General features: G+C 44.8%; 1 protein-coding gene across 16 annotated transcripts in view; it reads left to right on the top strand.

Annotated features, from left to right (window-relative positions):
* Positions 1 to 14,462, top strand: part of EPHA5 (EPH receptor A5) — a 375,690-nt gene that overhangs the window by 248,769 nt on the left and 112,459 nt on the right. For 11 of the 16 annotated variants that reach the window (XM_074950322.1, XM_074950327.1, XM_074950328.1 and 8 more), the window contains one exon: positions 9,427 to 9,492. The exons of the other annotated variants lie outside the window; for them this stretch is intronic. In XM_074950322.1, coding sequence (XP_074806423.1) covers positions 9,427 to 9,492 — 66 coding nt within the window. The remainder of the gene's footprint in view (positions 1 to 9,426; positions 9,493 to 14,462) is intronic. 16 annotated transcript variants of the gene reach the window in all.

Below are 14,462 nucleotides of genomic sequence, written 5' to 3'. Positions count from 1 at the left end.
GTTCCTCTTGTCTTTCCAGTGAATGTAAATAACAGCTTGGCTCTTCCCATTGGCAGCCAGCCCTGAACCAAAGGTCAGCTGAACCGTTAGTCACTGTGGCATTTCCGCAGGCCAGCATCCATCTGTAGAAACACAGTTTGTTCCTGAAGCGGGAGGTTCCTGGGAATTTGAAACGGTGTGTGCTTTACCCGAAACAATTAAGCTGCATTGCAGACCTGCTCCACTTGCTCAAGGAAACTCTTTGCAACTAATCTGCCCTCTGAACAAGGTCATAGAGTTGCTGAGCAAAATGTCTGATAATTATTTTAATGAACTGCTCTTTTATTTTGATAAAGTGACATAGCATAATTTATTAGCAATTGCATAACAATCCGACCTGAAAATTAGAAGGGAAGCTCATTAAATTAAACCTTTGTTGTTAATGAGTTAGAAAGAGGGCTGTCTTAGAAAAAACACTGTGAAGCCAGGCATAAGCACTGATTTACACAATATCTAGTTGCTATCCTTATGGGTTTCTTATGGTTACCTGCTCTCCTCAAAAACCTGAGCCATTTTACAATTACCAGTCATGCTAAATTTTGCTGTCCAAGCAGTGTTTAAATGGCTACTGCATGCACTCTCATTACTGACTGAAATATATGAATTACAAAATAAAAACAACCCCCTCCCTCCCCCCAAACAATCAACAATCCCTTTTGGAATTTCCATGTCTCAGGATCCTTTCAAGATTCATGCAGAGCTGCTCACCATGTGTCATTGCCAACCAGGGTGAAGAAGTTACTGAAAACATTGTCTCCCCCCGCCATGGTCTCCTGCAGTACTGTGGTACCAGCCCTTGCCGTCAAGTAATCCCAGGTAGCGTGGCACACTACCCGGGATTATTGACAGCAAGGGCTGGTACCACAGCACAAGTGCACCATGGCTGAGGCCAGCTCTTCAAATGCTAAGGCTCCAAGGGCCCTAATACCTGGTGGGTTCCAATACATGTCAGCTGACTTCAAGACTAGGGTCTCCCAGGGCCCCAGACACCCTGCCTGGTCCTATTCCCAGCCCAACTCATTACCACGGGACCTTCCCTTGCTGGCCCCCATCACCCGCCTGAGCAGGAGACAAAGATCGGCAGCAGATTGTCCCTGAGCAGACCCACCGTGCTGCCCGGTGCTACCCCTTTGCTACTCCACTGGTTCATTATGTCTGTTTCCCCACTGGTGCCAAGTGGGAGCAAGGGGGGCAGAAGCCTATCCTTCCACAGCTCTGGGGCCCTCTGCCCTTTTCTGCCCCCCTCACCCTCTCTGATCCCACCCCCTTCCTTTGGTCATTCAGCCACAGCTGCTACCACCACCTCCTCTCAGTTGCTCCAGGTTGGGCTCAGATCCACCCAGAGAAGCAATGAAAGTAGGATGAGACAGCTTGATGTTTTGCTATCCCTTTGCCCCAGAGACCCCGCTAGCCCAGAGGAAGATCTATAAGAGAATCACAGGAGCCTTGCTGGGTTCATGACATGCCAGCCGTGCTGCAGGAATGTGTTATGACGTAGCCAAATGCAAAAGCATCACGAGAGACAAATGGTACTTTGGTAATTCTGTGGTTCTTTACAGAGCCAGAGACACATAGCATAGACTCAAAGTAATATAATTTTGAGCCTGTTATATATCTCTGGCCCTTAAGGAATTACAGAGCTGCCAAAATAGGCCTCTCACTTGACTAGCATGTGTATGTGTGTGTAGATATAAATAAGTGTACGTAATAATTTATAGCACATGATACTACAAGGCTTGATTCTTATTTACATTAAGGCTCCTTTGTAACACTTTATGAATCTTAAGGTGGGTGTAAAGAGGCATTTGCAAAAATATTTATAGCGTTATAGCATGAACAAAGGGATGGGATTTTATTGAGTTCAGTGGAAAGCAGAGTTAGAACAACACTGAGAGTGTTTGAAAATCCCACTCAACATAGCTAAAGTGTGGGCTGTAGATGTATCATGTGTGCACCACTGATTATTGACCTTTTCATCTAAAGAGAGCTGCCAAAGAAACCAAGAGAGTCTGTTATGGACCTTCGGAAAGATACATTTGAAACAATCAAAACTGCCCCTTGCCCTCAGTTGTCCATATATAGAAATTCTCCTTTGGCAAGGAATCAGCCTTCAAAAGGCAAAGCAAAGGCAATTTTGCCACTTGGGTATTGGCAATTGTTGGCTTCTGCAGCTTATCCAACCTTGACCTCAGTTGATTTAGCCTTTTAAATATTAGCCCTCGCAGCTGCAGAGGGCTAGTTTCTGGTCACAAATATACACCTCTTTAAACGACGACTTTTGCAGTGCGGAGAGGTTTGGGGTGAGTAAGTTGTGTACAGGAGGTGCTGAGCCAAGATTTGCAACCTTCTATGATGTGGAAGATCCCAACAGATGAGTTTTTCCACTAAGAAAACTACTTTTACAGTATGTGCCGGAGTTTTAAAATAGTTCACTTTACTTGATATTTCTGTAGGAAACATGGGAGACAGTTTGTAGATAATGCTTTTCAGAAGTAGTGACAGATTTTCATGGAATGAGTCATGACTTGTGGTGGCATTTTAAAGGACATATTTATCTGTATATTTCTGCCCGCTTTCCTGTAGGACATCACCTCCAAAGATTTGTAGCCGTTTCCTAGTACAGTGCGTTACACCTCACCCCCAAGCTACACTTGATAACAAGAAGGATTTTGTGGGAATAGGCCCCCACTTTTGTCAAGAGTCTCAGCCAATAACAGGGAAATCCTGCTTTCATTTAAGTCAATGGAAGCTGATCCAAGAGCTACAGCATCCTGCCCTACACCTTTAAAAACCAAGGTCATCACCCCAATGGCCACTCAGCTCTTTGGCAATGCCTTCTCACTCAGAGTGAATTTGGCTACTACCAGTAGAATGAACTTTGATCAGCCGCCCTACTAAAGAAGAGTTCTGGTCACTCTCCCAACTCTTCTGGATGAGATAACGCCTCTCCAAATTCGAGATACCTGGTCTTGCCAGCCTGCAGGTCACGATCATTGTCTCGACTGTACCTTCCAAGAATGGTCTCTCCCTAGAACTAACCTTTCTGGCACCTTGTTGATCAACTTACCCGGTTCTGCCACCCCAACAACCAAAACAAAAACAACCACCCTGCCTTAGAAATACCTCAAGGCTGTGCACAGATGTGCAACACCCCAAAAGACAGGCAGAAGCCACCTGCTTTCAGGGATTAACTGCCACCTTCTGCCTATTTGCCCTTTTACAGGCCATTGCTCCCAGCTAGGAAAATGGGATATTTAGAGGGTCAGCCAATCCAAGTACTCTTCACTCTGCTCATGTTGCCTGGCTTGGACAGTGAGCTGAGTGCTCCCCACTTGGGCCAGGGCCATTATTAAGCAATAAGACCCAGAGGCCGACCCCTAGAGAGAGTAGTGATTTTAAGGATGTCATTTTAGCAGCAGGCAGGGAACTGAACAGGTCTGAGGACGTTGAAGAATGGCTAACAGTTGGCACACATTTAGCAAGTCCAAACCTGGTCGCATATTCATTCAAAGTTCTTAATAAGAGGGTGGGAGGGAAGGATATGGCAAACCATGGTTAGGAGTTGTCACCCATCATGAGGTACATCATGCAGAACTCTTCACTGAAATCAGCACGGAAGTTCTGCTTAACAGTTGATATCACCATATTGTCCTGTGTTAGCTGAGGGGATGCAGTGAATACTGTGATATTCATGCAATAAAGATTTAGGGTAGGACTGTAAAAAATGTTTTGCGTTAGTCTAACTCTGCTCCCACCGAACTTAGTGGGGATTCCATTCACCTCCGAGGGAGCAGTGTTAGGCCTTTGGTTCACACTGTTGAAATCCCACCCTTAATACTTTGTAGAGTTCACAATGTCTCTTCTTGGCTATAGAATGCATAAAGCATAGGGGACAGAAGAGAACATGACCATTTATCTCTCAGCGCTTCAAATACTTCAAATATGTTGTTGGGTGCTCTTTGAGAAGATGGAAGATAAACTCCACTGGATATACACCAGGGGTATAGAATTTGGCCTATTGTCTAGGGGAAAAATATTTGGGGCTTGTTTGGATCTCATAGACTTTAAGGCCTTAGGAGACCATTGTGATCATATATTCTGACCTCCTGCACATTGGAAGCCATAGTACGTCACCCACCCACTCCTGTAATAGACCCATAACCTAGGCATAAGATGACATTTCTTTTTCTGTAAGCACATGTTTCCAAGTGGTCTTTTCAAATATAATGCCTTTCCTATAAAGTTGTTCTCTCTCTCTCTCTCTCTCTCTCTCTGACTGCATACACGTCATCTGCTCAATCTTTTGTTCTTATCAGTTACTGTAAAAAAACCTTGGTGACATGTCTGAACATGTAAACTGGGTAAGCCCTAGCAGGTAGTGCTAAAAGGATCATATATTCCCATAGTAGGAAAGTTAGAAGGATAGCAATACAACTGAGTATTGAAACAAGACAAGCTGGACATATTTTCCCAACAGCTTGCAATATGTAATGTTGTTCCTTTCATGTTTGAGAGAAGTGTATCATCTCAGTGGGAGCTAAGTTAGCATGTTGGCCTTCTGCTATACAGATATATGAAATAATCACCCCTCATCTTAGGGCTGGCTACAATATTAGAAAAAAAGTCTTCCATTAACATTAGATTCTTGTCTTCTCCAGTTGTAGGCTTCGGAAGAATAGCTTGTTAAAACTAAGAACAATGCTTTTGATGCTCATGATCAATTCCTTAACTTATAACTCTGAGGGACCTGAACTGTGTACAGCAGACACTCATAGTTGCATCTGTGCTCACCACAAATATTCAAGGTGCAAAACAAACAGGCTTTGTGTTATCTGTCAGTTTGCAGGACTCTAGCTGCATTGATTAATAGCTATAACACTCTGGTTGGTAGACGCAATACATGTGCTCATTAATGAAGTAGGCGGACTCAGTGGTGCACCTGACACAGAAGTATTCCTTGAGCAATTTTCTTCATTTGATGCCTAGACAATGCAATTGTTTGTAATATATTGATATGCTGTATGTTGGTAGCACAGCATTTGCTTTTCTGAAACTTGAGGTTTATAAGTTTCGCCATCTAATGCACGTAAGAACTGCTGCTCTACTTAGCCAAGATGGAAGGGATGCTTTTTGCCTGGGGGAAGCACCTAGCAACATTAATGGTGGTCTCTGTGTGCGTATGTCCTGCTCCCACCAAAAAGATTCACAGGGCTCTCCCTAGTGCATCCATTGTTGCTCCTGGGTTTCCAGACAGCATCAGTGGCAAATACTGCCTTTTACCCTCTGCCTCTAGAGAGGAGGTAATGGCCATTCCTCCAAAGTGGGAGCTTTGGATCATCCACACCTGTGTTACCATCAAGTGGGCCTTACCTCAGCTTCCCCACTTAAGAAAACGTCGCTCTGCACTTGTTTTCCTCAATAACTCTCCCACCTTTTGGAGTCCAGCTTATTAATATCACTTGATCGATCGGTCCATCAGCCCTCACAGAGAGAATGCTGATCAGAACATGTCATTCGCGTTGTTCTAGCCAGTCCTTCAGCCAGACTGTCAGTGGCACCGGACACCTGATCGGCACCATGTAGTGCACCATAGCCCAGAACCCCTGAGCGATCTGCCAGCCTCAGCCTCCCACGTAGCTGGGATTACAGGTGCCACTGCGCCTGGTCCTTATTAATATCACATTAAAAAAAACACCCCAGGAACTTCAAACTGACTTTCCTAGCTGGCTCACCACCCTGTCCCCACCAGGGCTTTCTGGCAGTAAGCGCCCCCACACTCCAACCTTGTAGCTGGCTTCTGCTCTCTGCAGATCTGCACTCCCCAAGGCCCCTGCTTGGGAGCAAAGGAGAGTCTCGCTGTATGGTGTACTCACTGTCACCAGGGGGCCGACACTGTACCTTATCTCCAAGCATGTGATGCCACATCCAGTCCAAGTCAAGGTTTATTCTTTTATAACAGACAAGCAGAAGGCAGTCTTAACTCAATACCTGGCCCCCAGGCTTCAAGTCCACCCCACTCAGGGGTCTCTGGCTCTCCACTCCTGGCAGCTTCCTTGACGACTCCAGCTCTGCTCCCCTCTTGGAGCCACAGGGTTCCTTCCTTGAGCCCCTGGGCCCCCTTGCTCTAGGCACCCACCACAGTAGTTAGCTCTACTCCAGTGTGGTGTCTGCTGACCAGGGCTTAGCCTGTCTTGTTCTTTCTTCCTCAGCTGCCTATTAGCAGCCCTTTATAGGCCCAGGTGTAGCCCCACACTCTTTAATTAGCTGGATTAGGCTCACCTGCTCTAGTCCATGGGCGCTGGGCTCAATCTGTTCACAGAGACCAGCAACCCTGTGACATCCACTCAACCCTTTCCCTCCCTGAGTCTCTTTCTGAATGTTTCTGATGGACCGTGGCTGCCCTTATCTCTCCCAGCAGGCCTGGTTCTTCATTAGATGCTTCCTGTGTGACCCTTGTTTCCAGTCCTTCCATCTGGAGAGGTTGGCAGAGCCCTGTTAAAGGGCCAGCTCAGCCTGTGATGTCAGGCTAGTGTGCTGTAATATGCTCTGCTAAGACAGCCTCTGAAGTCTGGTGAGAAGATCCAGCTCATGGAGAAGACAGCTGCTCTACTATCTGGCTTTCAAGTGCCTCACCACCAAGATGATAGGTACTATAGTAAACATCAGCAATCACGAAACCTGCTTTTGCGTTAACTGCCCTAGTGGAAGCATCTGTGCTCTTTGCCATCAAGAAATTTTGATGTCTAGGACCAAGGGGTTAATTCTGTTCTCCCATGAATCAATTTAATTTACATGTAAAACAGATGTGGGTGTTCTGCAAGGTATACGTACCATTCTGAGCTGTTGGATTCTCCTATTTTTTTTTTAATTGTGTGCAGCACAGATCTAGGAAAAAAAAACTGGTTTCAGAGTAGCAGCCGTGTTAGTCTGTATTCCCAAAAAGAAAAAGAGGACTTGTGGCACCTTAGAGACTAACCAATTTATTTGAGCATAAGCTTTCGTGAGCATCCAATGAAGTGAGCTGTAGCTCACGAAAGCTTATGCTCAAATAAATTGGTTAGTCTCTAAGGTGCCACAAGTACTCCTTTTCTTTTTGAAAAAAATAACTGTTTAACTTGCCTGTAAATTACAGATTTTAGGTCTATAAAACATTGAGGCACAAATTCTACCTTCACTGACATCTGAGCAACGCCACTGAAATGGGGAGGGGGGGCAATTTTTCCAAAGAACTCAGGGAGTTACAAGTATTCAGTGTCTGCAGTTGGGGCGATATTTTCAGAAGAGCTCAGGGCCAGATTTTCATAAAAATTGAGCACCTAGCATGCCTGGTTCTTTTGAGAATCTAGGCAGTTTTTTGATGTCTAAAGGTGTGTCTACACCGCAATGAGACATCCCCTTGTGCCAGCTGACTCGGGATACGGGCTTGTGCTAAGGGGCTCTTTAATTTTAGTGTAGATGTTCAGGTTCAGGGTGCGGCCCAAGCTCTGGGACCCTCCCATTTTGCAGAGTCCTGTAGCCCAGACTTCAGCACTAGCCCAAACATCTATATTACAACTAAACAGCCCTTAGCTCGAGCCCCATGAGCCAGAGTGAGTTGTCATGGGCCAGCCACCAGTTTTTAACTGCAGTGTAGACGTGCCCTAAGAGGGAACTGAACTGATTTGGAAATCTGATCCTGATTCTGGCTGCTGAACACTTCAGAAAATTCTGGCTAGAGTGACACTATTATAGAATGGTAGTTTTCATTCCTTTGTAGAAGGTGGAATAAGTGTGTGTGTGTGTGTGAGTGAGAGAGAGACAGAGACAGAGACAGAGTCATTCAGTTATTACAGCCTGGAGTGGGCTACATAGGTCTTATCTAGCCTTGCTTACTCCAAATGTTCAAAAATTGTGAGTCATGACCTAAAAATCATTTAAATATTAGGTTCTTCTTCTTAGTTTCTGGTTTTTGAACCCTTAGTGTTTGCATTTTCAAGGTTGTGTCAATAGCCATGACAGCTAGAAATTTATTATTTTAATGAAAAGCTGAGATTCTCACATAATCACCTGACTCCAGGAGCTAGGGATTTAAGAAAAACACCAAATATTGTGAGCGTCATAATAAAATTACAAGAGTTGGGAACACTGTATGAAAGATGTTTTACTGGTAGAAAATTTATAAGAAGTTCTATTAGACTTTACTTTAAAAATCTGGAGAGGGAATAATTTTTTAAAGTGAAGTGCACATTATGATAATTTTGCTAGAAATATTGGGCATAGCTCTGCTAAAGAAAATGGAACTATACTGACTTACCCCAGCGAACCTCGGACGCATTATTTATTTCTCCTGCACTGTATTCTTTTCTGCGATACACAACTTTAATATTATGTGAAGTTTGGCAACAAAGGGCATCTTCTGTGCTAGTGACAGAGTTACATCCTGCTTCTCATAATAGACTGATGCCAGGTGAACCGTTTAGCCTGGAATAATTCCTCACCAATCTTCTTCAAATGAGCTGTGGGTTCACACAGTGTCCTTTGAATACACATTCTGAGCAAATCACTAAGGAGAAGGGATACCCCAGAATATTCACTCATTCAAATAGAGCCCCAATCCTGCAAACACTTCCTGCATGTGCATAACTTTGCTCACATGAATAGTCCCATGGAGGTCAATGGAAGTACATAAAGTTATGCATTTGTGTACGGGCTTGTCAACACGGTATGTAAATGAGCACCAGCTGGGGTATTAATTCTAGTGTGCACCGGCATGTTGTACACTAACTGGCCCATGTGGACCCTGCTGGCATGCACTAACAGTTCCCTAGTGCACATTATTGGAGTCCTGTTTTCAAACAGTACTACAGTACCTCAGTGTGCACCCCAGGGAAGTTTTAGTGTGTGCCTCCAGGATCTGCACAAACAGCTAGTGCACTGCATGCTGGGACAGACTAGAAGTCTGACCCCTGCTGGGATGCACAAATGCTCCTTGTACACAGTTCCTAAGTGTCTGCAAAATAAGGACCCAAGTTCATACCCCTTTGAACACGATATTAACAGATAACTGCACAATCAGACTGAACACATTGTTGTGTGATAAAATCACGCAAGCACCTGCATCCCAGGCCCCCATTTAACTTTAAGCACATGGGTAGCCCCACTTACTCCAGTGGTAATATTTACATCAGTCAAATAAAGTCCATGCTTAAATGCTTCAAAGGATCAGGGCCCGTACAATATCTCAAGGAAACTATCCCCATTGCATAGCTCCTGCAATGAAAATCTTGAAGCCCACTTGTTCAGGGTCCAAATGCATACAGTGCACATGCAAGTGTTGCAAGTAAATTTGCACATTACCAGGGCAGTGGGATTTATGCCTTATCCTGGGCCTTTTTGTTTGCTTTTCAGTTGCTGCGATCATGGCTGTGGGTGGGCTTCTTCCCTGCGTGCTGTTGCGTATCCAAGCCTAATATGGTCAGTGTTCCCACCTGCTCTATTTGATGTCCTACCTCAATGTTTTCTGTGCTTAGCCTGGCTTTATCTTTCTTTCTTGTATTGGCCTGGATTCGCTTTCTCATCTCTGCTCAGCACCCAGCTTGTCTGTCTCAACAACAGGAAATAGCCTCATCTGAAGCATAATAATATGTCTCCAGAAAGAACGGGGTCCCCATGGAGAATCTGACCTATTATTCCATGATGGATTGACCCAGACAGCATATCAAAAATGTCATGTGTCATCCTAAAACCAAAGATCATATGACTCATGTGCTGGATACTTCCTGCTTATCATCACTAAGGGGTTAGTTTCCAAAAGACAGGGGTAAAGGTTGCAGCGTTTCCTGGCATGTAGCATGCATGACAGTGAAGTGAAGTGTGTGTTGTTTTCCGTGGTGCCATGTCACTGCTAGCAATGATCCGTTGTACTGAGGGCTGGTAGCCTGTCCCACAAGCTGCCCGATCCCTTTCCAAGTTGCATAAGTAATGTCCATTCCGCTGTGGTCTCTCACACTGCTGACTGATAAAATGAGCGGTGCTTTCACTATGTTTGGATTATATTTGGATCGTTCGAGAAGCAAAAACTATTTTGTATTTTAGAAAAGGAGGACTTGTGGCACCTTAGAGACTAACCAATTTATTTGAGCATAAGCTTTCGTGAGCTACAGCTCACTTCATCGGATGCATCTCATGAAAGCTTATGCTCAAATAAATTGGTTAGTCTCTAAGGTGCCACAAGTACTCCTTTTCTTTTTGCGAATACAGACTAACACGGCTGTTACTCTGAAACCTTTGTATTTTAGGTTTCTGAATCAGCTGATGGGGGTGCAGGCAGACAGCTCCCAATTGGCTAAGCCTGGACAGCAACTCATAAAGTCACACTCAAGAAGTGTCCGTCTGAGTTCATAGGATATAAATAACTGAAGCAGAGAGCTAAGACTTCCCACTTTTGCTCATGCCAGGCCTTGCTGTGAAAACACAATGGAAATGCACATAGCTGTCCTGGGGAGCATCGAGATTCTGCAGAGCTACAGTTTAGTCATTGTGTAGTCTTCTGGTTGAGACATAAGATTTGCCAGAGTGGATCAGACACATGGTCCATCTAGCCCAGTATTCTGTCTCTGACCATGGCCACCCCAGATGCTTCAGGGGAAGGTGTAAGAACCCTACAGTAGCATTTATGGGCTAACATTCCTCCAAGAAAGTTTCCATCTGACCTCAGTTGGCTCATGCCCTGTGACAGGAGGGTTTACAGCCCTTCCAAAACTCCTGGATTTTGGTGGGTTCTTTTAATATTTTCCTTAAACACAAATTATTCCAGTTTGTGGCAATACAAATATTCATATCTGAGAAAAGGATCAGGTCCATTGAGTTTACACGGGTACAAGAAACAGAAAACACCTGTGAAGTGTTTTGTTGCCAATTCTCATGAATTTATTGCCAGTCTATCTATGTTGGATGTTTTTCTTAAAGCCCCAGCTCCTGGAGTCATGTGATTACGTGAGGTTTCAGAGTAGCAGCCGTGTTAGTCTGTATCCGCAAAAAGAAAAGGAGGACTTGTGGCACCTTAGAGACTAACCAATTTATTTGAGCATAAGCTTTCGTGAGCTACAGCTCACTTCATCGGATGCAGTAAGCTGCAGCTCATGAAAGCTTATGCTCAAATAAATTGGTTAGTCTCTAAGGTGCCACAATTCCTCCTTTTCTTTTTGTGATTATGTGAGACTCTTAGCTTTCCTAGCCCTCTTGGTTGCAGTGCAAAGCTTGAAAACATGAGTCTGACAGGCTCAAAAACCAAAAGGGAAATAAAAAGAACCCCAGTTGTATTATTTTTTAACACATCATAATTTTTGATGAAGCCTTATGATTCTTGAATGCTTGGCAATGAAATACTGGACTCAGCAGCTCAGTCTGAAGTGTTTGGCTGCCACATGTCCTGTGGGTATATTTAGTTATTGTTTGAACTAGTCCGTTTTGCCATGATGATGTCAAAAGAAAGATTCCAATAGGTTGATGGCCCATCTGTACCAGGTACTGCAGAAATGCAGGCATTATTACTTTATGCTTTGAGCCCTGATTTCCTCAATGAGGCGTAAAATGAAGGGTTGCCAGTGACTGGAAGCTCTGGACATGCCTATTCAGAAAGGGTAGAAGGTGCTCAAGAGCCCAGGAAATCAGAATGATCGTGCCCATTTTATTTACCAAAATATATGGGAGGGAGGAAGAAAAGAAAGAAGGGCACGAGATATAGAGGAGAGACTGGCTCAGATGGAAAGTGCTATCTCTAAATCATCCCTAAGTTTACTACTGCACTGTAGGGAGAATAATGTAGCAGCAAAGGGGACAATGGGAGAAGTGGCTTCCAGGCACAGATACTATCAACGGTGCTAAAGGAAGGCAGGGCAGCCTCTTTAAAGAGATTGACAAGAGATCACTTTAGAGTCCGCTTCCTGCCAAGGAGGGGAGGGAAACGGTCTCTTGTTTAAATTATTTTTAGTTGTTCTTGCGGAAGGCAAAGAGCCATCCAAAGCAATGAGAGGGAAAGAATAAAAGCTAAAAATACATCTGCTGTATTTTCAAAACTTCCTTTGTAAGACTTCCCAGTCAATCTGAGGTCAAATACAGAATAGTACGGCACAGAGTGGGCCAGTGCGGGTGGGAAAATTGCTGAGAAAGCCCGTGAGTCTACAGCTGTTAGCACAGCACAGACACCCTTTCAGGTAGGGTTATTGAAGTTCACAAACTGCGCCAGGTTGGCGTAGTGAAAACCTGGAGAAATTTGCCCTCTGCTTCAGACAGCCACCACTTTCAGGGAAAGCCGTGTATTTGCTCTGTGAATGAGTTGAGCCACACATCAAACTGTGCCATTTCTTAGCCCCACAGTCTAGCCACCCTCAAGAACTGAGAAAAAACGAATGTCCTTTTCTGATGCCACTATCCAGGCGGGAGCACTTCTAGAGCAGTATGCAGGGGGGGTTTCAGAGGACATGTAATGGGCCAGATTCTCAGCTGGCGTGAACTACATCACGTGACACCAGCTGGGAATCTAACTCAGTGGAACAAAAATGACTTCTTGTGGGTGCTTCTCCCAAGGGATGGGGTGAATGCAAGACGGAAAGGAGGAAGGTGGATGGGAAGATGGAGAGCACCTTTCAGTCGGAGGAGCATGCATTTTAGACAAGGATGAATAATAATAATAATAAGAGGGTGTTTTTAAGGTAATAACTACATCAGGGGCTTCTAAACACCAGGGAGTTTTGCCATTGACCTCAGTGGAGCAAAGATTTTCTCTGGCCTTTCAATCTCTGGGTGTGTTTAGCCCAGCATAAAGTTATTGTCACATAAGCAGGGAAACCCCTCCACTGATCATCTCCATGTACAACCAGAGCTGCCAAGCTGAAGCCAAGTGATTAAAACCAGGCAGAGAAAGCCCTGACTGTTGTGTCAGTGGGTGTGGAATGCATTAGTGCCATGGAACATATACGGCTGGGTTTGTTGCTTAACACCTTATATAAAGATTTTTAATTGAGCGTTACCCCAGTGTACACAATAATTCCTTGGTCCTTAATAAAAACCCACTTATAAAATGACAACTCAACATTGCGTAGGCCCTAATCCTACAAAGACTTATGCATTAAGGTCAATGGGACTACTGACAAGGTGAAATTCTAGCCCCGTCCAAGTCAGTGGGAGATGCCATTGACTGCAAGTCAGTGCCTAAAGTTAAGCATGCACATAAGTCTTTGCAAGATCAAGGCCATATATTGTATGCTCTCTGGGACAGGAACTGTCTTTTTATTATAGGTGCCTAGTACCTTCCACAACAAGGTCCCGATCCCTAACTGTCTCCTTTAGGTGCTACCACAGTACAAATATTAACTAACAATAATCTGCTCTACAGAGAAAAATACCCCGGACCCTCGCTAGAATGCAGGATTTGGGATCCATGCACAGTACTGCATTAACACGGGGACCACGTTATAGTGGGGACCGCGTTAAAATGAATTCCAAGTAAAGTAATTAAATTTGGGATTCATGGCCGCGACCGGGTTATATGCGAATTTGTGCTATATAGACGTGTGTTCTAGCGAGGGTCCGGTGTCCTTGAAAGATGGTGCAGTCTGAAATAATCTCAACTTTTAAAAGAAAGTGACACCGTGAATGTTCAAATTGGAGCTAATGTTGCTGTGACCAGGATTCAGTGTCACCCCAAATTCCACTCACAGATCCCCTGCTTGCTGGGGAGAGATGCTTTGGGGGCATTCCTTAGAGGCATAGCACCCACTCTTGTGAACTCCAGGGCCTTCTCCCCCTTCTTCTTGCTCCTTTCCCCCATTTCCATGGTGGGTATGGGCAGCTGCATGAACCCCATGGTGTTTTACACTCCCCTGACTCAGTCTTACAAAACCCTGGAGACAGAGGAACTCGGCACAGGGTGGTTAAGGCTCAGAAAAGCATTTAACCTGAGACATGGGAGTAGTCACATCCCTCTTCTGCCAAATACATAGGCATGGGCTGAAGTGCTTTGCTGAACAGGGATAGCTTTACGTGTGGAAGGACTTTGCTGAACCAGGGCCCATAGCACCCGATCCAGCCCACTGGGAGTCTGTCCAATGACTCCATTATAGGTTGGATTGTGGCCATTGTGGTAGGACCAAGATGACAACAACAGACTTCCTTCTCCCACACCCATGCTTTGTTCACTAGGTGCCTCTCTGGGTGGCTGCAGGCCTATGCGGTATCACATAACCAACAACACATGACAAGGTGAAGATGTGCATGAACCTAAAGGGCAAGGTCAGGGGCCAAGTGTCCCCTTCATCCAAGAAGGACAGGTATTATTCACCTGACATCTCATAAGAATGGCCATACTGGGTCAGACCAAAGGTCCATCTAGCCCAGTATCCTGTCTGCCGACAGTGGCCAATACCAGGTGCCCCAGAGGGAAT

The sequence above is a fragment of the Natator depressus genome, chromosome 4 (assembly GCF_965152275.1).
Source record: "Natator depressus isolate rNatDep1 chromosome 4, rNatDep2.hap1, whole genome shotgun sequence".
Classification (NCBI taxonomy): domain Eukaryota; kingdom Metazoa; phylum Chordata; order Testudines; family Cheloniidae; genus Natator; species Natator depressus.
The sequence above is the reverse complement of the archived record's forward strand: the minus strand, read 5'-3'. Positions and strand labels throughout refer to the sequence as shown.